Source organism: Octodon degus, unplaced genomic scaffold (assembly GCF_000260255.1).
Source record: "Octodon degus isolate 3935 unplaced genomic scaffold, OctDeg1.0 scaffold00071, whole genome shotgun sequence".
Taxonomy (NCBI): domain Eukaryota; kingdom Metazoa; phylum Chordata; class Mammalia; order Rodentia; family Octodontidae; genus Octodon; species Octodon degus.
The window spans coordinates 11,433,104-11,457,690 of NW_004524647.1; the positions used below are offsets into that span (position 1 = coordinate 11,433,104).

The 24,587-nt window shown below is 51.5% G+C and overlaps 1 protein-coding gene across 4 annotated transcripts in view; it reads left to right on the forward strand.

Moving 5' to 3' along the window:
• Positions 1–242: 242 nt before the first annotated feature.
• Positions 243–24,587, forward strand: part of Gata3 (GATA binding protein 3) — a 29,508-nt gene continuing 5,163 nt past the window's right edge. The window contains exons 1-5 of one of the 4 annotated variants that reach the window (XM_023719718.1): positions 243–440; positions 9,854–10,430; positions 12,735–13,271; positions 18,351–18,496; positions 23,498–23,623. In XM_023719718.1, the coding sequence (XP_023575486.1) occupies positions 10,190–10,430; positions 12,735–13,271; positions 18,351–18,496; positions 23,498–23,623 (1,050 nt within the window). In that variant the 5' untranslated portion in view covers positions 243–440; positions 9,854–10,189. Of the gene's footprint in view, positions 441–3,799; positions 4,013–9,376; positions 9,474–9,853; positions 10,431–12,734; positions 13,272–18,350; positions 18,497–23,497; positions 23,624–24,587 lie in introns of those variants that run through there. The other 3 variants (XM_023719719.1, XM_004635295.2, XM_004635294.2) reach the window with 3 other exon arrangements.

Below are 24,587 nucleotides of genomic sequence, written 5' to 3' on the forward strand. Positions count from 1 at the left end.
AATTCCAACGGTGCCAGAAGACAGTAGGCTGGCTTGGTTGGCGCCAGGGACAGGTCACATTTCAGGCAGACTTTCTTGCCCCCCCAACACTCTCTCAGTTTCGTACACCCCTGATGTGTGGCTTGCTTGTTTGCAAAAGGGGGGTGAAATCCATCCCCTCCCTCTTCTTCGCTCCCTCCCTTTCCCCCGTCGCAACCCGGAAGAGCTCTGCTCTCCACTCTGAGCTGGGAAGGCGGAGGGGAGGGGGCTCCTGGGAAGGATGCGCAGCGCCCAGGTTCTGCCTCTCGCTGGAAGCCTGCCTGAGATGAGGTGAGCCGTTCCAGTGGCGAGGACGCCGCGGCGGCCACGGGGAGCTCCGCGTGTCATCTCTGCCTTCAGATCTCTGCGGCAAGTGGGGGTAAAAATAAAAAACAGCTGGCCCTCAGGAGCGCGCTGCCCAGGTCAGTGAACACAGATCTCCCTCTCTCCCTCTGCATGCCCTCTCCCTGCTCCACGTGGAGAGAATTAGGAGAAGGTTCTGCCTCTAAAGGGACAGCTGCCTCTGCAAGAAAGTGAGCTAGATCCCGTCATTCTTGTTCTTTCTGGTCCCTAGAAACGTTCTGCTTTCTGCAGTGACCTTGGGTGAGTGTGGTGTGTGGATGTGTGAGGATGTTCTTATTTGGGGGAAAGAGCTAGTAGAACCAAGAATGCAAAGAAAGACTAAACAGAAAGACCAGAGCCGGGGGAAACGCTTGGGAAGGGTTGTGCAGTTTCCTGAGGCAAGGAGGGCACAGGACTGGGGGGAAAGAATCCATCTGTCCAGGAGCCTTCTCCCGGAGGTGGCTTCAGTGCTCCACTGTCAATATCATGTTTATTTTCCTTGCTTACAAGTGTGTGTAGCCTCATTGTCTCTGCATATAATTAAACAAACAGATATACACTGTAAGATAAAGTTGGAGCCTAGAAGCATAGGCATCTGGCCCCTGGGGACGCAGGGTCTGGAGGTATCTTTGCTTCCAGAGGGACTGGAGGTGGGTGAGAAAACCACTGCTTCCTAGAGAGGGTGACCAGGGCTGTGAGGTGGGAAGGGACAATGGGGACAAGATTTGGACTCTGAGGACACAGACCTCCAAGACCTTGTGTGAAGGTAGTTCCTTCTATAGACCAGCAACACTAAAAGTCGCTTGTATGCTCTTCTTCCTCTTAGACGGGACAGGGCACCTGAGGAAACTGGTGTGTGTCCAGAGCAGGGTTCAAGTGAGTCTACCCGCAGCATCTTCTTCTCCTTAGGTTTTGCTTATCATATCTCCCGGTCCCTCTCGCCTCCCCTAGACAACCCACATTCACCAGGACTCTGGGCTTGTAGACTGGAGAGGAAGAACCTTGAAGAGACAAATAACTCTGGAGCATTTCTCTGGTCCTTCAACTCTTTAGCAGTTTCGGCAGAAAAGGTGCTTGTGTGCTGGGGCCAGGCTCCGGGCCAGGAATCCCAGCCAGGCAGGTTGAGTCTTTTCAGGTGTTTGTAAATGAGATGCGTGTGGCCCGGATTGCTCTTCAAGAGGAGGGGGCTTACCCTTTAGTGGTGCACCAGTGAAATAATGGAATTGTTTTCTGTTAGTTTGAACTCTGGTCCGGATATAGTGTCAGTTCAGACAGATCAAGACCCAAGTGGGTGCCATTTCACTCGGGCTGATTACTAACTGACAGGGATAAAGTGGAGGGCTCAGCTCCCAGGTTGAAGCCAGCTGCATCATGAGGCCTGAGGTTCCTGGCCTGAGAAGGCAGCTGAGCTTGGAGGGTATGGTTAGTGGCTGCACTGCACAGCCTGCCTTCCTTTCTATCCAAGCTACTTCTGGCAGCACCGGGACAGTGGTACTGCGGCTGCTCTATCTCCACTAAAACCCTGGACTGATGCTGGGAGATATGTGTTTCTCTGTCACTCTGCCTTCTTGTTGAAGATCTATGGGGTGATGGGCCAGGCAAGGGTGCAAGGGGCCAGGCAAGTATGGAAGGGTGGTCCTGGCACCCACTGGCAGAGTCCTTCTGTTGGGGTGTGGGGAGCCACTCAGAGAGCCCTAGGGAGAGCGAGGTTCATTTGAGTCCTAGGCTGAGGCCCCTTCTGACAGTTTGTGTTCTGAAACTATAAAAGGTGGCAGAGAATTAGGGATCCCGATTACATTTGTGGGTCCGAGTGGAAAACATTCTGTTTTCTAGTACCAGGTTATTTCAATGATGACTAGGCTGAGCCAAACTGATGTTTCATTCTTGGTATCTGAGCCATTTTACACAGAGGTGTCTGTTTCTCTCCTGGTTAATCTCTGCTGGGCAGACCAAATACTTCTGATCTTTGCGTTTTTCTTAATGGCTTGAATAACCTGAAGAGAGGTTTAGCATCCCTGGGTTCTGGAGCCATGGGCCCCCTCTCCTTGGCTGCTGGGCCCACTGTGACTTCGCATGCTCTTGGCTCTTGACTGGGAGCGACAGTCAAATGGGATGAGATGGTTGCCAAGCCACCCTGACTAGGTTCCGCGATATCCACGCAGCGGAGGGTCTGCAGGCGCTAGCGAAACCGAGGCATATGTTTCCGGTTGCTGTTTTATTACATATAACAAATTACTGGAGGTCCAGGAGGTGGCAGGCAGTAGAGAGCTGAGAGCGAGCCCGGGGCCCTGGCCGGAGAGGCAGCTGGCAGAGGACCGTTTCCACCGGCTGAAGGAGGGCCACGCTAAGGGTGTGTAAGAACGCTGCCCCTTTACCCCTCTGAGCCGCTCAGGGTCGCGGATTTTGCTGTGCGACCTCGAGAGTGCCCAGAGACCAGCAAGATTTTTGCTTTTAAAAGCCCACCTGTGCTTTTTCCAGGATCCACGTAGCCTGGCCCTCTTCACATCTTCCAGACCCCAGCTGCTAACACCCCCCACCTCACTCCGGATTCCCACGTCCACTTGTCCCGCAGAAGTCGCATTCCTCAGGCTGATCTAGAGGAGTAAACGCACAGTACCCTCGAGACAGAGCCCACCCTTCCCGTCTAAGACGCCAACCGAAAATGGCTAAAGCTCGAGACTAAAGGCCCACTGCTAGAGGCCCAGGCTGCTAGGGGCCTTGGAGGATGGGTAACTGTGAGGTAGTCGGCGACAGCCTCGGAGGTAGGGTGGGTGGCAACAAGCTGGGGGGCGGCCCGATTCCTACGGGCACCCTTTTCACCCGAAAAATGCTAGGACTTGGGCACAAGATCCAGAGTGCTCCAGCGTACGGTCTGACGGGCCTGCAGGAGGCCAGGTCTAGAACAGCGAGTCTCTGGCTCAAAATTAGAGGCGCTAGGGGATCGGGGGAGAGACAGGAGCCGCGCTGCGGGAACACCTCCATCCCTTCCTCATCTTCTCAGAGTCCCCAAACCTGCAAGGCAAGAAGGGAGGGAGAGCGAGGAGGTACAACCTCCCTCCGGGGTGACTAGAATTCTTTTTAACCCACCCTCCAGGGGAGCGCTTTCCAACCCCGCCCCCTCCTCCGCCCTTTCACGTGAGTATTATTAAACCTGAAAGCAGAAATCCCCTCTCTTCTCCAGATCCATCTCCCCTTTTCGGCTGCACCCCGACCTACCCAATTTTTATCTCCCTAAGATCAGGGGTTTTCTAAACCGGGGTAAAAGTCGGTAGGGGCGGAGGGAGGGCCAGCATCCCTCAAAGCTGGGGACCCCCGCTGTGGCCAGGGCCGGGGCGGAGTGCGAAGGGGTAATCTCCGAGCGCATCTCTTTTCTCTTTGACTCTCCACAGAGCTCTCAGCTCCCCCTGGCCTGGGCGGGTTTCCTTCCGAGTTTTAAACGGTGACAGATGAATAAGCAAAAAACAAAGAAAAAAGGGTAAATCAAACCACATTTCACCGCCAAAGTGGTGGCTTATTCCACGAGGAGGGAAGACCCCAGGCGCGCGCTCTGGGGCGTGGGAGCCGGGAGAACTGCGTACACATATAGCTCTTTCCGTCCGGCTCCTATGGGTTCCCCTGAAACGTGTTCACCTCCAGCATCCTCCCGTTGACAGTGAGTTTTGGGTGCCTTTGTTTCTCCATTTCCCCAAAGTCTTTGTTCGCTGTGTTTTATTTAAAAAGGGTCAACCTTGCTGGTCCTCGGCCATCACTAGGGTGCGATTTCGCTCTCTCCGTTTCAGTTCATGCGGGACTGAGAAAGAGGGCACGGATGGGAGCTGCAGGGTTATATAATATGGGTTAACCTGCCTAGGCCGAGGCGCCGAGCCGGTGAGGGCTCCCCCGCGGTTGCGTCCGCGTAGCCTGGCCCGGCGGTGGCGCCTTGGGCCGTGTCCCCGGCGTAACCCTCCTGCCCGGCAGCCGGAGAGCTGTTTATTCAGCTTTACCTGTGCTATTCTCGTAACCAGTAAAAATCCTTGCCCGGCCACGGTAACTTAATCCGGGGGCCGGGGCAGAGGAGGGGGTAGTGGGTCTCCGGAGAAGGAGGCGTGTACGTGCTAAAAACCAGGGTCTCTGTTTTGCTCCTCCTTCCCTATCGGGAAGAAAATTTGGGCTTGGTTCGGGTGGCGGAGGAGGGGAGAAAGGAGAAGGGAAAACTGGGTTCCGTGTCCCGGTTCTCCCGGCTTTTCTCCAACAGGTCTCGGGACCTAGGGCACGCGCTGCCAGGAGGCACCATTATTTCACGGGCGCCTGGCAGAGGTTTTCGAGGCCGGGACAGGTTTCTTGCCATGGGCTGGCTCACCTTGCTCTCATCCCAGTCGCCCCCCTCTTAACTCCCACACCTAAGACACTTGCTAAAGGAAAGGAACGGGTGCCTACCCAGTTCTCCCGGGAAGCCTGGGCCAGTCTTTCTAAACGCCCGGGCGGAGGCTGCAGCAGACGCGCAGTATCGAATTAAACGCTTCTTGGGGCTCATTGTCTCTCGCTAATTGCTCTAACAATGGACACTGTTAAAATGGAGACACCCAATTAAAGGCCTAGCCCGGCTGCGCTCCGCAGCTCCTGGGATCTGGACCCGGCCTGCCGCTTGCAGACCGCAGGGGCGCGCACCCGGCTGGTGAGGGGCGCCGGCGCCGGCCTCGACACCTCTGGCCTCCACTTCCTCCCCAGACACTCTGCTACCACGGCAGCTTCACACCATTTTTATTGACCGATCGCAGCCTAAGGAAGATTGATCGAACTGGAGTGGGAAGGGACTTTTCCCCCAGCCCAGGATCGCCGGGGCCGCGGGCCTTGCTCCCCCGGCTGCCCTTTGGAGCCGCTCAGAGCCCTCCCCGCCCCCAGCCCCGCAGGTTCCCGGCTTCATTTCAGTCCTTAACAGCACCGCTGGGTCCGCCCAGGCCGGCGCCGCGGCTCCGGGGGGAGGGAGGCGGCGGCGCGGTCCGGCTCCGCTTCTTTCTCCCGCCTGCAAATATTTGCTGCTTCGCTGGAAATCCGGCTATTTCGCGCGCGCTCGGCTTGCAAAGTCCTTAAGTAAACACGCTCAAATGACCGCCCCGGGCGGTCTGAGGCACGCTCTCTACCCCTGAGCCAGATTAGTAACTTTAGGACTTCAACCCCGAGGCTCCGCGTTGCTGGTTGCCCTGGGCCAGCTGCGTTCGTGCCCTGGGGCAGCCTCTTGCCGCACCGCGGCCCCGCGGAGCTCGCATGGTGGCCCTAGCCGCCAGGTTCGGGTGGGTGTTGCTGGCTGCGTGGGTTTCCGCTCTCTGGGTCCACTATGCCAGGGCTGAGGCTCGGAATCTGCTCCACCTACTTGCTCCAGGAACTCCGTTTCTGCAAGAACTGAGGATTCCCTGCTTCCATTGGGATGGGTCTCTGCGACCCTGGGAGGACACGTGGGAGGGACCTGCACCTGGGCCTGTGTGGGTGCGTGTGAGTGGGTCCCAGTTTGTCCCAATCGTGGAGGGAAAGTCAGACTCCACTTCTTACCCTTTCCCCAAGAGGGCACACATACCCCGCTCAACTTGACGCCTCAAGCACCCGCCTCGAGGCCTGGGGTTTCAGATAGGCCCAGGTGGCTCCCGCTGTCCCACGCTCGGCACTGGAGCCGGGCTCTTCGCCGGGCGGTGGCTGCGCTTCTCTCTGTTCCAAGAGGCGGGCGTCCCGGGCTCCAGGCCCCTTGCTGGCCCCATACCCCAGAAAGGGAGGCTTCCCGCACTACGGGAGGCCGGCCCTACGCTAGGGCGGCGGCGGCAGCATCCTTCTCGGTTGCCTCCTGCGTCCCCCGGAGCTCCGCCCGCTGCTCCCAGGGAGGGGGGCGTCTCGCCGGACTCTCCCCGGCCCGCGTGCCTGGGGAGGCGGTGCAGCCAGTCTGCGGGAGGGCGCAGAGGCGTCTCCGCGGGAGGCCAGACTCAGCTCTGTGGGCTCTGGCCACGAGAGAATGAGGACCACCTTTTCCCCTTCGCTGCCGGGAGCCCCCTCTTCTCCCCTCCCCCGCCGCCCGCCGGAGAGGAGGAAGCCCGGCCTGCATTTGCCGGCAAGGCGGGTCAGGCCGGCGCCGGGCCGAGCCCAGACCCCAGCCTCCCGCCCGGCTCTCCGCCTCAGGCCACACGCCTCAGCCGCTCCGGCCGCGCTCCCTTCCCCCTTCCTTCCCCGTGGGTCTCAGGCCGACCTCGGCCTCCCTCTCGGGCATCCCTCTCTTCTTCTCGCCCTTCCCCCTCCATGCTACTGACTCTGGGGCTGGGTCCGTGACGTCAAACCCAGTGTGGCGTCGGCGAGACTGGCCGGCGCGGGCCATCAAAAGAGCAACGTCCTCTTTCCCAATTACCCACTGTCAGTCCGGGAACAGGGGCGGACCGGCTGGGAATTACATGTTAAATACCCCCTACCGCCTGGCTCCGCTACCCCAAGCCTCCAGCCGCAGGCCCCTCACCCTCTCTGCCTGCCCCGAACCTTTTATTTTTCCAGGGAGGGGTGAGTGTGTGCCATTTTCCACCCCACAGCGGTCCCACTTCGAGGTGATCGAATTAAACCGAATCATCTCCGCCCCTGCCACCACCAAGGTAGCACACAGGCGCCCTTACAGGGCAAGGCCTCCTCTCACCAAACTTTTCCTTTTTTTTTTTTTTTTTTTCCGGAACCGGGGATTGAACTCAGGCCCTTGCTCCTGCCAGGCAAGCACTTATTCTACCGAGCCATCTCCCCGGCCCCTCCATCTTTTAACGTCATTCTTCTCTTCAAAAGTTAACATTTTTAAGTCCTGGCGTCAGTAGCTCCCTCTCCCCCGGAAGCTGGCTTCCTTTTACCTTTGCTGGGCTTTTCAGTCTCTGTGCCCAGGACCAACACTCTATGCTTGGGGTTTTCGGGGAGCTGTGAACTGATAGGGTCAGGCTGTTGGGCCACCGCGGGAAGAAACGCTTCTTATTTTTCTTGCGACTTCCATCCTTAATCTTCATCTCTATCCTTTTAGCAAAAACTATGAGCGTTCCTTCGTCTTCTCCCCTTGGTTGTGGAGTGGTTTCCGGTGCCTGTTAGACAGCAGCTAAATAATTAAAAAGTTTTGAGAGCGCCGTGAGCTGGAGGAGAGGCTGGCAGTTTGGCCCAGGAGAGATGCGTGGTCAAAGAGTGAGAGGAAAATCGATGCTCCTTTACCCGGCCGCCCTGTGCAAACCGTCTAGGCCCCAGAGCCACACGGAAGGGAGGACTTATTTTTTAAATTTAGGGACTTTCTTCCTTTCTATTGTAGAAAATCAATCCTGACTTCAAACACACATCGGATTTTGTAGAAGTGAGGACCCCACCGAAGGTCCAGGACTCGAGGGACCCGTTCTTCCAAACTTATCTCTCAGTCTTTCTACAAGGGTAGCATTTAGTTGAAGCTGATTATTAGTGTTTTCTCTTGGTCACTCGAGAGGACGCTCAGAACTGACGTGTAGGGCTGGCTTCTAGTGTATGGTACAGAGAATTTGTGAGGAATTTTATGAGTAGAGGAGTTAAGAGAGAAATGTCTTTCAAATGATCCCCAAGTCTAGCTCTCGGCTCAGTCAAGTGGGGAAGCTCCAGGGAGAACCCCCAACCACTCCTCGAACACATACACTAAGGTGGACCTGGAGTCTTTTCCCGCCTGACCCTGGGCCCAGGCCGCACTTTCTGGCTGCTGCGTGCAGGAGCCACAGCGCCGCTAGGGGATGCAGTGGCTCAAAGGACCGAGAGCCGCCTCAGAGGTTGCAGCCCGCAGGGCGGGCCCCTAGATGCCTGGACGCAGCCCCGCCCGCTGATTGGCTCCCTATTGACCCCGCCTCTCGCAGCTCCGCCCTCCCCTGGGCTTCTCGGAGCCGAGTTCCCTCTGTCCCGGGCGGCTCACTGGGCAGAGCCAACCAACAACCCTGCGGGGAGAGCCGCCTCGTCCCACCCGGGAGTCTAGGGCGAGTATTGTTGGAGGGGACCGGCGTCCTCGGCTGGGGGCCGGAGTTGAGGAGGAAACTAGGCAGAGCGAAGGGTAAAGTTTGGAAACTGGAGCAAAGCCCGAGTCCTACCTTCTCCGGCTGTAGTTGGCACATGCACGGGCAAGGCTCCATCTCCCCTCCCCGCTGTCATCCATCACTATTGTCACTCAAGTAGAAAGCACACATCGATTACAAAGATTATTAGGGCTGCAAAGGACAGCTGCAACAGCTGGGGCATTTTCACGGGAGAGCCTTGTGAAAACTAAAGGCCAAGGGGAAAATGGGTGACAGCGACAAAAAAGTAGTGCGGGCATGTTCCATGTGCCCGATGCCTCCACATTTTAGGGAACCGGACGGAGAGGCCGGTTGTAACCTTAGCATGCAACATTTATTTTTTTTCCTGGTCACTTTCACGTGCACATAACCCCCAGTTGATAAGCTCACTGAAGTTCCCTAACTACTACTACTACTACTACTACTACTAATAATAATAATAATAATAATAATAATGTGTCCATTTAAAAGTCTGAGAAAGAAAGTCCCTGGTGGAAATTAACTTTATGAATGGGGCAGGACAGTTTCACCGGGATGGAACTGTCTCCCAAACCAGAATGAATCGGCAGGAGCCGAGGCCACATTTAAAGGGCCAGAGCGCCAATTCCCTCTTGAGCACCCCTCCGCCCCTGGCCCAGCCGGCCTCGCCCACCCTGCCAGTCGTCCCTCCGCCCGCGGCAGCCCTCCGTGGCGCCCCTTTCCGGTCAGTGACGGGGCGGGAGGAGGGGCGGCGGGGTGGGGGTGAGGTCCTGGAGCGGGTTTGGGTTGCCGTTTCCTTGTGCCGGGGATCCTGTCCCCTCCTCGCCAGCGCCAGGCTCCGCCCCCTCGGCGCGGATGACACTAGAACCTCCTTAAGTTGCGTCGCGCCACAGCTGTCTGCGAACACTGAGCTGCCTGGCGCCGTCCTGATACTTTCAGAAAGAATGCATTCCCTGTAAAAAAAAAAAAAAAAAAACTGAGAGAGTGAGAGAGAGAGGGGGGAAAAGCGAGACGGAGAGAGCGCGAGACAGAGCGAGCTACGCAATCTGACTGAGCGGGTCACACGCCTCCTCCTCCTCTCCAGTTCTTGCTACCCAGGTTGGTATGATGACTTTTTTTTTTTTTAAGTTTGATTCACCCCCTCTCTTGCCCAACTTGGGAGGACTTTTAAAAGATTAAAACTCAGGTCTCGTTTTTGTTCCTTTTTTTTTTTTTGGACGGTTTCTAGTGGTTGCAAGAAAGGTCCCAGGACTGAGGTCCCCGAGGGAGAGACCTGTCCTCCCGGTTATAACCATTCGGTCCTTCCCGAGATGTCCTCGGAAGCCCGGCTGCCCCTCTGGCGGCGTCCGGGCGCGCAAGCGAGTCCCTGCTCCCGTGCGCAGGGTTGGCGGGCGGGCGGATCCAGGGGCGGTGGTCAGCTCCAAAACTCAGGTGCTCAAGTGCTTATATGCTCAACTAGGTCTCTCCTCTCCTTGCAGGTGACTGGGCGCCGAGAGCTCTAGTGCTGAGGAAACCTTCTCGCAGAATTCCAGCATCTTCGCCCCCCTTTTAAAAAAATTTGGTCCTACTTTTTGGATTTGTTTCTCCTTCCTTTTCTTTTCTCCAAACTATCCCTTAAAGATCCCTCCCCCCACCCCAAACCTCCTTTGCTCATCTTTCCTTCCCAGTCTCCCTAGTTCCCCACTGAAAGCAAACCATTAAACAAGCTCCCGGCCTTCCGACGGCCGGAGTCCGCGGACCTCCCAGGCCGACCGCCCTCCCTCTCGGCGCGCGGGTTCCGGGCCTGGCGAGAGGGCGCGAGCGCAGCCGAGGACATGGAGGTGACCGCGGACCAGCCGCGCTGGGTGAGCCACCATCACCCCGCGGTCCTCAACGGGCAGCACCCGGACGCGCACCACCCCGGCCTCGGCCACTCCTACATGGACCCGACGCAGTACCCCCTGCCAGAGGAGGTGGATGTACTTTTTAACATCGACAGTCAAGGCAACCACGTCCCGTCCTACTACGGCAACTCGGTCCGGGCCACGGTGCAGAGGTACCCTCCGACCCACCACGGTGAGTGCGCGCTCTCGGGGGCTGGGACCCTCGCCCTGCGCGCCCGCGCTCCTCGCTCGAGGAGGCCGGGAGGGACTCGGGCTGGGGAGAACCCGCGATAGCCCCTACGTGAAGTTACTAGTTCATTTACAGAAAAAAATTGGAGCCCGGAAATGGGTGAGGAAGCCGTCTCTCTCGTTGTGAGAGTGTGTTTTTAAAAAGAGTCGCAGCAGGCATTTCTCCGGGCTGAGGTCCCAGGCCAGGGGCTCACCTGGCGCGCGAGGAGATGCGGCCCTCAGTCCCTGCGCGGCCGCAGGTTAAGGGGCCCGGAGGTCCCCGGTGCGGGACGCCCAGGCGGTGACTCCGCGGGCCGAGGCTCCCGGGGCCGGGCAGCGGGCACCTAACAAGCCGGCTCCAGATTGGGCGCTTGCGCAGGGCTGACGCTCCCTGAGAGCCCGCAGTTTCCTGGTGGAGTTTCTGCCGGTGCCCCCAAGCGGGTTTCTCCCGGCACATTTTTCAGGGAGGTCCATTTCTGACCTCCTTGAGCTTTCCTCCAGCTAGTGCATTTGATTTTTTTTTTTAAGTTTCTTACCTAGTCCTGGCCCAGAATGGCATTCTGGTGCTTGAATCAGTTTAAGGGGCAAGATTACTGCCTTGAATTTGAGGAATTTTAGGTTTCCTGGTAATTTCCCGGCTGCACAGAAATTTTCCACTTTTTAAATTTGTTTGTCTCATTGCCTGCTACAACTCTGGCCCTATTCTTGGCTCCGGCCTACCACAGTCCCCTTAGTATCCTGAGGAAGATTTAGGATATATCAGGGCTTCCTTCTAGGAAGGAACATTCTAGGTGTCCTTTTGCCTCTTCACCCTGAGTTTAGGAGAGTTTGGAAATGTAAAGAAAGCAACCCAGCTTGGGGCAGTTAGGGGGAAGAACGGTCTAGCACTTTCCATGTTCCTAAAGCAGAAATAGGAGCAAAAATTCAGAAGGAGAAACTATGAGGTTTTCTCAGTCCAGCCAGACACAGGGCAGCTCTGGTCCCCTGACTCTAAGCTGGCTTTGGCGCCACCAATGACACAGCCCCTCCGGCAGCAGCAGGCGTCCTCTGGCCCACAGTCGTCAGGTTTTAAACAAGCGTGTTATTTTTTTTTTTGCAGATGGGGTGCTCTTTGCCCATGTTCTGTGCGCATCAGCAGTTGAGTGGCAATGCCTAGATGCAGGGCTAATATTATTTACTACACGACTTCCTGCATGAGCTGAATCTTAACCCTTGGAGTTCAGAGAACTCGCTGTTCGCCTGAACTCCCCTCCCCTTCCTCTCAAGATTTTAGTTTCAGTATTGCGCTCAGTGGTTGAATAGAGTGTTAACTGGTGAGGAGGCAGGTACTGGATTAAAAGATCAATAAGTGTGTGGATTTGCACTTCCAGTTTAAACAGACCCTTTTCAGAGACTATGGACATGTATGTTATCATTGCCTTAAAACTGTATTTTAAAGGAATGCTAAATATAGTTGGCGTGAATCAGACTCAGTTTATAACATACACATAAACTGAAATTTTGTATCAGGGGCTCAGGAGGAGATTGTCATTTAGGCTTGGTGGGATCCCTGCTTTGGGGACTTATGGCCTATTTTCTTCTATCAGATTTGGAAGGGTGAGAAAAGCAGAGAAACTCCCATCCCAAGTTCCTTGGAAACTTTCTCTCAAATGCTTGAGCAATGAAAATTTCCTTGCAGCTTTCCTGTGTTCCAGGCCTCTCTGAAGCATCTTTGTCAGTTCTGAGCAAGCACTGAAATTTGGTTTCTTGGTGCTAGCCCTCTAATGCTCCTTGCCGTGCCTTCTAGAAGTCTTGGGAGATGGGCCTCTCAAAGGTGGGGAGTTCTCTCCTGGTGCTGAGCCCCCGTGTGGCCGGGCTCCATCTTTCAGGCCTCATCATTCACAGCTGACCCTTATCAGGCTGCATGGGATTAAGTCTGGGATGGGAAACTCCGAGCCATTGAAAGAAACCAATAAATCAAGTCAGGTTCTAGAGAGGGACCTTAGGAATGTGATTTAGACTGCATATTTGAAAAAGTCAGATAAGAAGACAAGGGACCTTTCTCCACTCCTCTGCAGTGCTTCTCCGGTGTCAGGCACAGGCTCTTAGTTCTTCTGGGTTTGATGGGACCTGGGCACAGGAGATGGCCCCAAGGTGTGTGTCCAGGTGGTGGGCTACAGGGACTGTTAGCGAACAGGACTGATCCGGGTCCTGGTGGGTGCTGGGGCGGCCAGGCAAGAGTCCTCAGGTGTGTTCCAGGGCTGCTCTCACCTGCACGTCTCTCCCTCAGGGAGCCAGGTATGCCGCCCGCCTCTGCTGCATGGATCCCTGCCCTGGCTGGACGGCGGCAAAGCTCTGGGCAGCCACCACACAGCTTCACCCTGGAACCTCAGCCCCTTCTCCAAGACGTCCATCCACCACGGCTCCCCTGGGCCGCTTTCCGTGTATCCTCCGGCTTCGTCCTCGTCCCTGGCCGCGGGCCACTCCAGCCCACACCTCTTCACCTTTCCACCCACCCCACCGAAGGATGTCTCCCCGGACCCATCGCTGTCCACCCCGGGCTCGGCCGGCTCTGCACGGCAGGATGAGAAAGAGTGCCTCAAGTACCAGGTGCCGCTTCCCGACAGCATGAAGCTGGAGGCTTCGCACTCGCGCGGCAGCATGACCACCCTGGGGGGCGCCTCATCGTCCGCCCACCACCCCATCACCACCTACCCGCCCTATGTGCCCGAATATGGCTCCGGACTCTTCCCGCCCAGCAGCCTGCTGGGGGGCTCCCCCACGGGGTTCGGATGTAAGTCGAGGCCCAAGGCGCGATCCAGCACAGGTAGGAGCCAACTCTGCCCTCCTTCTCCTAAATTAGGGCGGGACAAGAGCGACCACCAAAGGAGTCCCTGGGGAAGCTGGGGGACCGTGATCCAAGCCCTTCTGAGATTGCTTTCTACCCATTCTTCCAGCCTGGGGAGAATGAGGTGTGTCCTCCTAGCTCCTGTTTTAGGAGGTAGAGGGAAGGCGGCTCTGATTTAAAACCCCTCAGTAAGAAAGGGAGGACAGCAACTAGCAAAGAGAGAAACAAAAGCACAGTATGTACTCTCCCGCCTGTCCTAGGACTTCTGGATTCTGCTGGTAACATTTAGTTAGTCTTCAAAACCAAATGGAAGGCCTCAGGAATAGATCTTTAGTGTTCAATGCTAAAATGAAACCTCCTCAAACCTAAACAAACACAGGTCCCTCCCGTGACCCCTTTGGCCCCTGTTAGTCTGAGACGTTCCTCTCCCTCAGCTCAAAGGGAGTCGTTCTGTGTATAGCAGAGGACAGTTCTTTAGGGGACAGGCATAAATAAAATGTGTGTATGTCACTGAAGTTTTGGGAAAGAGACAGGAATAAGGCAAAAATAGCACCCACTTTCCTTGGTGGAAAGGAGACTGAGTTTAGCTTCAGAGAGCAGGAGGTGGCTGTGTGACAGGGAAGCAGAGTTGAATGGAAATCAGATGTCCAGCGGCCCGTTGGTTACCTGCAGGTCTTTTAGGGCCCCGTTGGTTACCTAGAGGTCTCTTAGGGCTATCATGTGGGGCGGGGGCAGGAAGCTGTACTCGGACATATTCCTGCATTGACCAGAAGCCAGGAGATGTGGCGAGCAAAAAAGGGCTCTGAAGGTGTGTATTTCTGTTAACTCTGGTTATTCTCTTTCCAAAGAGCAGCTCTGTCTCGTGGCATGGTGCCTGTTTATTCTGTGGATGCAGTCACTTGCATTAAAACACACATGCACACACAGATATTTTTTACCCTAAGAACAGAATAACCCATCATCAATTTTGTTCCTAGTGGAAGCAATCAGTCGCAGGAGAGACAGGGGTTCTGTGAGAGAAGGCTTAAGTGTATCTTAAGTATGATTTCATGAAGGTTGTAGTCTTCTAAGGTGTGATCATTTCAGGGCACATATGCATTCCCTGGTCTTCTCCAAGTGTCTTTCTCTCTGTCTCTTTGGATCCTATAAAAAAGCAGTGGTGAAAGTGAGTTGTTTTTAAAGAGTGAGAAGAGCAGTCTTGAAATGGGTGCTCCCAGAGCTCCGAGTTGAAAACTTCAGAGGGGAGGGTTTGGGGAGCCCAGTGACCATGAGATCAGTTTTCAGGGTTTTTTTCTAGGGTGACATTCACTCCGACTGCCTGAGCAGGACTGTCTCTATTTAGTTGATATGTTTTAGCTAATCCAATTATTTTCAGACTGCTGCACGCGACAGTTGCATTGTTTATCCCGAGCCAGGAACTTTAATAGAGTCCGGATGCGGTTAGGCTGACAGAAAAGCTCAGACCTGCATGTTCAGTACATGAAAGTGGGCAGGAGGGAGAAGGAGGTAGGCTGGTTGGCGGAGTCAGAGAGAGAGAGCAGAGGAAGGAGACCTGGGGAGCAGAGCACCGGGTTCCTGCTCCAGGACGGGCTGGCTGGCTGGTGTTGGGGGGGCGGTTGCTGGAGAGATGGGGACAGCTCAGCTTCGGAACAGGGGGCCGCATCAAGTTTTTTTCGTTGTTGTTTTTAAGTTCTCTTCACTGAGAAGATCATGAGGTTGGGGGAACATCCAGGTCTCTGAGGCCAGTGTGGTGGCTTGTGTGTGGGGAGGTGACAGAGTGACTTTCCCAAAAGCCTCTGGTGCCAGTGGCCTCATTTCATTGTTTGATTTCCACCCCCCTCCCCCGACTGTGCACTCTCTCTGCTTCAGTTTGGGCTCTCATTTCTTCCTTTAAGACAGTGAACAGGGGCGGGGGAGCAGCTGGGGGGGGGGGTCCCTAAAGCAGAGCTGAGATCACCTGTAGTTGCAGTGTTTTGCCAAGGGAGAGAGGAGGCCATTAAAACTTGGGTCTTTACTTCCTCCTCTTATTCCTTTCTCAGTCACAAAAAATCAAGAACAGCACACCTGGCCAGCGAGGGAGCTGGGACTTTTGGAGTGTGGAGGGGAGCTTCTGAGAAGCTCTGTGTGTGCAAAGGGTCAACTGATGAACACTCTGGAAAGGACTCCTCTCTCTCTCTCTCTCTCTCTCTCTCTCTCTCTCTCTCTCTCTCTGCTTTTTCTTTGTAAATACACTTGCTAGAGGAAGAGAGGGCTGTCAGAGCTATTGGGGCTGCATTTTGGAGAACCCGTAGAAGCTATAGCCAGGGCACATGGCTGTCTACTCCCTGGCTTTCTGAGCTGGGATAGGTCTTTGCAAACAAAAGACAAAAAGCTTTTACCAAAGGCTCCCAACCACCCCTTAACTGTGGGCATCTTCCTCTGGGCTCCTCTGAAATCTCCTGCCCTGGACCCTGTTCCCTCACAGCACAGCATCAGGCTTGTCAAGGTTTCAGTCTGAAGCCCAAGGGGCATTTGAAAATGGCTGTTGAATGTCAAAAAGCCTCACAGCTCTGTGGTTCTTGTCACCTAAGAGTGAGGTGTCTGCCCAAGCAGCTCAGGCATACAGGCAGGACAGAAAGCAGTAGACAGGGGGCCTCCATTAGGAAAATTGGCTGTGGGCTGAAATCACAGACTGGAGGCAACAAGGAAAAAAGAGAAAGAAAGAGCGCACACAAGGTAATCGCAAACTTGCGGAGTGAATCAAGACAGAAAATTGCTCTAGTGTGCAGAGCCGGGCCCAAGAGCAGCCGTTGCTCTCTGGCTTTCAAGGGCCTCTGAAAAGGAAGCTGTCATCCTGCCTCCTGACTGACAAAGGAAAGGAAATCAGACTGGTCACATCAGAAGGTGACATCCTCTCATGCCAGGGTGCCTAGGAGCAGGGGCCATCCATGCTGTTCCCTACAGGGGCCACCCCATCCTGGTGGCTGTTGGTGGCACATATGCAGGGGGAGCAGGCTCTACTTTACCCTTCCGCTGGCCTAGTGCCCCAGCAAGGCAGGAACCTAAGTGGTTGTGTCAAAGTAGGGTGGGGCCAGGGCTGCTGTCCCCAGAAAGGGCAGCAGGGAAACTGGGGCCTGCAGCCTCTTGGCCCTGGCTGCGGCCAGCACTCGCCCACTCGCCCTTTCCCCTCTTCTTCACGCCTCCCCCACATCCAGTCTGCCACATACCCTGGCTTCTGACCCCAAGTGAAAGGTATGGGTGTGAGGCACTCCAGGGCTTTTTTTAGAGAACTGAAAAGAGCTGCTGAGTACCAGGAAAGTGTTTTTGGCCCCCGAGTGCAAAGTTAGTGGACACAAGGAAAGCTTTCTGTAGACCCCAGGCCCAGAAGCTTCTTGGAATGGGGAGGGTGGGATCTTTGCTTTAAAAGTATTTGAAAAAACAAATAAGAGAAAAACTATCACTCTGGGCTATAGGGAGAAGGGAGTCAGACCATCTTGCATTTTCCAAGGTTTTAAATTTTCCTATTGAATTTGCCCCTGGAAGAGAACAGAGCCCCGAGGGTGTGCATGCCACGAGTTCCCTCATTCTTGATCTGGGGGTTTCCAAAGGTCCAGCAGGGCTCCAGCCTGCCAAACCAGACTTCTCCTCTCTTTATAGCCAGTTAAATTGCTCTCCTCATGGCTTACTTTTCCACTTTTCTTTTCTTCAGAGGCATCACAATTTGTAAGCACTCTCTGGGTTCTCTGCTCCCACTTCAGCCCTCCTGCTAGACTGGTGGTGATTGCTAATCTCAAGACAAAGCACCTGTCAGCTTGACTCATCTTCCTTTGCACTGCACACTGGCTCTGTGGCCCTCCCTGGGCCTGTCCCAGTGGACCAGAATGACTATGGCCCTTGCCCCTCCAGGTCCCTCTTGGGCACTGAAAGAACTGTGTACCACAGGGCATCCAGCTGTTCCCCAAAGTGGAGGAGAGTCCCCCCAAAGGCATCCTGTTTTTCCTCAAGAGGTGTTAGCTAGAAATCACACCTTCTCCCAGGTTCTGTGCAAGTTAGGGGCTTCTTTCATGTGCTTCATGGGAGTGGGAGTGTGTCACTCTCTAGCTCTAGCTCTAGGAGAATTGCTGCTGCAACAAGCCGGGGCTGTTTTCTGTTTATTTGGTTTGTGTCATTGGAAAAAGAGAAACTGCAGCAGGCTGTGGCCGACAGCCCACCAGCAGCCCCACTGTCTTTGGCTGGCTTTTCTCTTTTGATCTCCAAGCCATCTTCATTCAATCCCTCTCATCTCTCCCACCCCTCCTCTGCCTCCTCATCTTTCTCTCAGGTTCCCTACTTCAAGGCTACTCTGTGTTTCTTTCTAGCAAGTGCTGGCCAGTCAGGCTGGGCTCACACTCAACTTTAGTTTCTATACTAGTGGATGGAAAGCTATGGAAAACCGTGGCATTTTCTAGATAGAGAGGAGGTAAATATAACTTTGCAATAAGGAGCAATTACAAGTTTATTAAAAGCAAAACCCAGAGCCCCGGATATTCATCAGCCAGCCAACTGATCAATCTATACATCTAGTTAGTATCTGTTTATCTATGTAGTCATTAATTAATCTTTCCTTTTCCCTCATCCTAATCTTCATTATTTAATCAAGCTATGCAGACAGAGCTAGTGATAAAAGGGGTCACCCTTGTTTTTTGTTTTTCTTTGAGGGAAATGAAAGGGATGCTTGGCTTTTGCCACTGTCTAGGGCTCAGCCTTTCTCAGGAAAGTATTTCAAATTGAAATCTGCCTTCCTCTTTTTTTCTACCTGATTTCCCCCATCAAATAAAGCAGGCTGAGAACAAGGTTCTGCTGCTATTTATTAATCTTCCACTTCTTTGGACACAATCAGTTTGTGTCCTGGGAGTGGTCAAGGCAGGAATGAAGGGCAGTAATAACTCTGTCAGCAAATAAGAGGTGGCAGTGGAAATGATTCTCTGAAGGGCCAAGAAAGAAGACTTCTCAGCTTGGCTTCTTCTCCTAATTCTAGAAGTTGTCTGTCTCCCTGTGTGTTTTCCTTCCATAAGTGACTTATCTGTTGTTTGTTTCCAGAAGGCAGGGAGTGTGTGAACTGCGGGGCAACCTCGACCCCACTGTGGCGGCGAGATGGTACTGGTCACTACCTTTGCAATGCCTGTGGGCTCTACCATAAGATGAATGGGCAGAATCGGCCGCTCATCAAGCCCAAGCGAAGACTGGTGAGTTCTGCTTGGAAGAACTGCTCCCTCATGCAGCATTTTGTGTTTCCACTTCCTCTGTCCAGGAAGGAGGACTTTTTGTAGGAAACTGACAGGGCAGCTCAAAGCATGTCAACTTGCTCAGTACAGCTTTGGCTTTTTACAATGAGCTATACAGTTAGGCATTGTGATGCATTCTTGTCATACCGGTACTTGGGGGACAGATGCAGGAGGGTTGCCATAAGTTCCAGGCCAGCCTGGGCTACATAATGAGTTCAAGGACAGCCTGAATTACATGGCACAATCTTGTATCAAAAAATGATATAAAAGGGGCTGGGGAGATGGCTCAGTAGAATAAGTGCTAATGTGGCAAGCGCAAGGGCCTGGGTTCAATCCCTGCTTCTGAAAAAAAAAATAAAAATAAAAAATAAAAAATTAGTGACACAGAAAAACTGTTTTCCCTTCACATTGCTTAAATAACTTCTCAAACTTTCAAAGATGTAATTCTAGGTTATTACATCTGAAATGTACTCCCCAATATAACAATTGGATTTAACAGAAACAAGGAGATTGATTTGAAGTATACTGTTAATCACAGTGTCTCAGAGAACCTTAGTATAAGGATGGAATATCCCAGAAAGCACTGAAAATGTGCTCCGGAAGTAGTTGAAGGTGGACACTGAGGAAGTAATTGAACTCATATCTGTGGATGACTCTTTTTTTTTTTTTTTTTGGTGTAGCTGGGGATTGAACTCAGGCCCTTGTGCTTGCCAGGCAAGCGCTTATTCAATTGAACTACCTCCCTAGCCCTGTGGGTGACTCTTAAGCTGCTGTTTTAAGACTGATGGGGCCTAAATTTAAGAAGTAACAGGCACTGATGATTGCTACATTTTTCCTTCCTTGGTTTTAGAAATTGATAACTTCTATAGGTTAATTCCTGTAGGAGAAGTTCTGTGATTCCTCTCTTGCCTGTTGGTCTCACCTAGCATTTGGTCTTATTTTCTCTTCGAACTGTTATCAATAGGGTGATAATTTTTATCCCCCACCTCTCTCTTTCCCTTTTCTTTTTTAAACTTCTTGATTATTAGAAAGACTTGAGAAAACTTGGCACTACTGAGCAGGAGGGGTCCATCTGTAAGTTTATCTTTGGAACCTTAGGGCAAATGGAATACTGAGTGTACGTACCAGTGACAAATAAAAGCAGGCTTGGCAGATGACAGCTAACCACAGTCAGGGATCAAAATGCTTTGTGTGGTGCTGAAATTCACCCAGTGCAGAGAGGAGGAGGGGAATTTCCCCTTGCAGACTAATGGATGAATTAACACCCATCAAATTCTAAAGGAAAAAAAAAAAGCCTCTGTATTTTTTTAAGCACTGTGTGTCTGCTTCATCAGGTTGTACTGCAGCTCAACACCTTTCACATCCTCTTTAGAAAAAGCAGACTTTCTAGGGATGGAAGTACCCACATGACTTTAATTTTTGGCAATCCTAGATCACTAGACTTTATTCTTTCTGATCTTTGCCCCTTCTCCAACTTTCTCAGCCTCCCCCACTTCTCATGCAGTGTGGGTTTTTTGTTTTTTTTCTTCTTTCCTTTCTCTCATGTACAAAGCTAACTTCCTAGGAAAAAGCTGCCGGATATCTGAGCACTAGAGATAACTCATAAACAACAACTCAGCTTCCCCAACCTAAACATCAAGATGTTTGGACGGATCAGAACAAGAAGTGTTTGAAAAAAAAAAAAAAAAAAAAAATGACTGGAGGTGTTACACAGAATGAACATGATCACACCGTGAAAGAATGTTCTGAATCACTCTGACCTGGCCTTAGGAAGAAAGAAGGAAAGAAAGAAAAAAAGAAAGAAAGAAAGAAAAAGAAAAGAGAGAGGGATAGAGAATGAAAAGAGATATTTCTTGTTAAAATAAATCAGTACAAGTATAGTATGTTTTAAGGTAAAGGTTATGAAGAAAAAAGCAGAGTAAACATCTTATACGGTGATGTGAGCAGGAGTTTGTTTGACCTCATTTTATATAATTTTGTCTTCACTCACCTTTCCTGGGAAATCTGTAGAACTCTGAGTAAGAATTGCTTTTAACTCTAGAGTTCATTGGCTGTCACACAATAAGCTGTCTTTTCTGTCTTAATCATTTGTCCTGAGCGGTTTGATATTTTTAGTTCCATAGAATTCATAAACCGTAAAGAGACATTAGAGTGTTTTTTTTTTTTTCTTTAAATTAGCTCTTAGGTGCGTTTGATTTTTGAACATGTAGGCTTTGGTTTTCTGTCTTTTTTTTTTTTTTTTTTTTCTTGGTAAACTGTGCCTTGTGCGTGCTGAGCGTGTGCTGTACCACAGAGCTACACTCGGAGCCCCAGAACCTCCTTTCCTGTCTCATGCGTCTTCAGGTCCGTCTTGCAATTTGGACCTGAAATTGCTTTTGTTTCACACCTCTGAGGAGTCACTCAAGAGCACCTAACCCCTAATGTAATTGGTGTTCTTGTGAGATGCGTGCCTAACACGGATAAACTAACATAGGGAATAGAAGAGGTGCTGAAGCGCAAGACCCGGAGATTCCACGCCCCCCACCCCAGTATTGCCAGGGTTTTCATGAATCTCATATCCTTCGAAAAGCTGAGCAGCCTGCTTTATTACTACCCTTCATCTCTGCTAGGGAGCCAGGCAGCACGGCCTTGAGAGACCCTGTGTAAGTTTTCATAAAATCTGTAGCACTGAAAACGTAGTCTGAGCCGGTTTGTATTTGCTTTCTCTTTTTAAAATATTTATGTTATTTTCAATCCCACAAAGGATTACCTACTGAAGCTCACTGTTTGGAACTCTACTTTTAGCAGTTGGCATTATATTTATATTTTATATTCAGAATTGTTGTGCCGGTAAATCTGGCTGCCTGAGTAGATATTAGTCTGATATATCTGAATATTTCTTTTGTAGGAAAACAGAACTGCAGGGAGATAATAGTAATCACATGTGACATAATTGTCAAAAATCATTAAGCATTAATTTATGTAGCACTTTCTTTCCACGAGTACCTCCGTGACGCAGTTATTTAAGTGCTATCACATTTCACAAAGGCAGAAGTAGAATCGGCCTTCTTGGGCCTTGGTGAATTACGTTCAAAATGGACAGCAAAAAGTAGCGCCTTCTCCATTATGTGAGACCAAGGCTGTTTTTAATTCACATTTCCTTAGAGTAGAGAAAAAAAGAATTTCTTAAAAATAAAAGGAATCAGAGCTCTGCTACTTCAAGCCTAGAGGGACATTATCTGTGGGACAACATAGTGGCTGTATCAGTCTGGTTAATTCAGAATTGCCACTGGCTTTTCTATATCTAGAGTAGCTGTCTCAGGAGTGGTCAGTGGCCAAGGCCTAACGTGAACTGTGTGAATTTTTCATGTGCTTGGTCCAATTTTTTTGTCTGATACAATATGGATAGAAAAGAACACGGGGATCTCTGTGGTTTTTGCTCCATGTTCTTACATCAAGATTTCTTTCCTCCACCTCTTCTTCCTTTCTTTCCTTTTCTCCCTCCTGCAGATCAAACCTGAGATCTTGTGCAGACTAAGTGCGAGTTTAGCACTTAGCTATACCACCAGCCCCCACGCCAACACATTCTTGACCACAGATAAAGACCAGCCTTTTCTCTGATGATAATTTTGCATCCAAGAGAAGCAGTAATTTTGGAGTAATTTACAGGTTTTGTTTTATGATAGACAGTGAGGAAGGGGAGAAAGGAGTATGTTAGAAGCAAGTCAACTTCATTTTCTTTTTTTTCCCCATAATTTTATTGAACCATTTTCTTTTAATAGTATGGAATTTCATTTTTGTTTAAAGTATGGATGTCAAATAATAGTCATTGATCAACTTAGACATATCAAAAAGTGAAGGTGAAATAAATCTCCATTTTAAAGAAAATGAAAGCTGTGTGGGTGGTACAACCAAGGAATTAAAATATAAGTTGAAGTTGACTTTTTTATTCTGAGGGTGGACTGGAGATTAAACTCAGAGTCTTTGCACTGACCTACATTCTCAACCCTTTTAAAATGTTTTTACTTTGAGACAAGCTCTTTTTAAATTGTTCACGCTGGGCTTGAACTTGTGAATCTCCTGCCTCAGCCTCCCAGAGCAATGGGATTATATGCCTTTGCCACCATGTCTGCTACTCATCTCCTTCGTGAGCAGCAAATAGGAATCTCCTAATTTCATGAAGGGGATATGAGAGTATATCAATAGGGTCTGGGAATCCAGCTGAAGAGAAAAGTTACTTGTTCCTTTGAGTCCATTGTGTTAAATGATGAGTGCTTAATTGGGGAGGCCAGAGTGGCTGTCTCAGGAGTGGTCAGTGACCGAGGCCTAACGTGTGAGCTGTGTGAATTTAGGCTGGCTGCAAGTTGGATGAGGTCTTGTTGACTTAGGCTGTCCTGCTGAGTGCTTCCTAAGTCCTGTCACCAGTTAGTGCTGCACATGCATGCAGACACCTCAGAAGGTGGCACTGTGCTGTGACACACCGTTCTCTCTCCTGATACCTGCTCTTTCTTGGTTTGGGATCTAGTGAGTGCTTGCTTTCCTTGTTCGGATTTCCTCTCCCTTTGCTGTCCTTGTACCCTGATAGCCAGGACCCTAATAGCACTGACGTTCTTGGGAGTTATGTTTGCAAAAGCGCTCTTGTAGGCCAGGGCTGGAGAATAAGATTACTCTGAATGATTCAAAATTTCTACCTATAAAAATAAGTCTTCTGGTATGCTTCATGGGGTGGAGGGAAGGGGTGACGTAGGCAAGAGGTTGAACTTCTATAGCCCCACATGCTCTATCCAGGGGATAGGCTGTAGTTTTCGTCTCGAGGCAGACTTGGGGATCTTTATTACTTTCATGTGGGCCACTTGCTAGTTTTGATTTCAATGATAGTGTCTGCCTTTTTTTCTTTTTCTTTCTTTCAAGCGCGTCTATCCACGTGGTTCTGACGGCACATTTATTGTTTGTTTTGATTTTCCTCCCCCACCCCCACCCCAGTCGGCAGCAAGGAGGGCGGGCACGTCCTGTGCGAACTGTCAGACCACCACTACCACCCTCTGGAGGAGGAACGCCAATGGGGACCCGGTCTGCAATGCCTGCGGTCTCTACTACAAGCTGCACAATGTAAGTGGGCCTGGGACCAGCAGCACGGGCCGTGTCCAGCAACACCCAGTAAACCATGTCGAGGGCCCTGGGAGGGCCCCTGATGGGCCTGAGTCACCTTCCTTCCGGCTGAGCCACGGGCCTCAGATAGCGAGTGCAGGAGGATTTAGTCCAGAAGACCACAGTGGTAGCCTTGCCTAGACCGTAAGGGCTCAGTGCAACCCACTTAGTATGTGTGGAACACACCATCCACCATATGGCAATCTGATATGCTGTCTAGACTATCTGCTTTTTTTTTTTTTTTTTTTTTTTTTTGTGGAACTGGGGATTGAACTTGGGCCCTTGTGCTTGCCAGGGAACGCTTATTCCACTGAGCCATCTCTCCGGCCCACCTAGCTGCTTTTTTAAGAGGAAAAAAAATCTTTCTCTTGGAAAACACAAAAAATCACCAGCTCTAGTTTGATATTTCCTTGCATTTTAAACTTTCTGCTTTCTGCAAAGTGAGTGAGAAAGAAAGGGAGAAGGGGCCTTGGCTGAGGGAGGGTGAAGGAGGAAGGTAGATAGAATTGTCATGCATGGCACAGTGATTCCTGACCTTGAGGGCTCCTCAGTGACTACTGGCAGAGTCCTGACTGAACCTGTGGTGAAGCTCCGGTGGCTCTTTGTGTGACAATGTGAGAGGAGCTGTCTGAGATTCCCTCTGAGGTCTGTTTTGGTCAACTTTCCCTGGCTGAGAACCGAGGGCCACATGGGCAGGTGAGGGCCTCCTTGCACCAAGACTAAGAAATTCCTATTCTTTTCTCCCTCACACCTTAACAGAATGACAATAATCACCCACCTGGGCTTAGTAATATAATTTCTAATCTTTTAATTTAGGATCCATCAATTTATTTCCATCAATTTTGTTATTTCTTTACTTCAAATTATTTTTCAAGGCTTTAGTCTGGAAAGAATTCTGGCTTATAGGCCTGACTGAAGAAGGCCT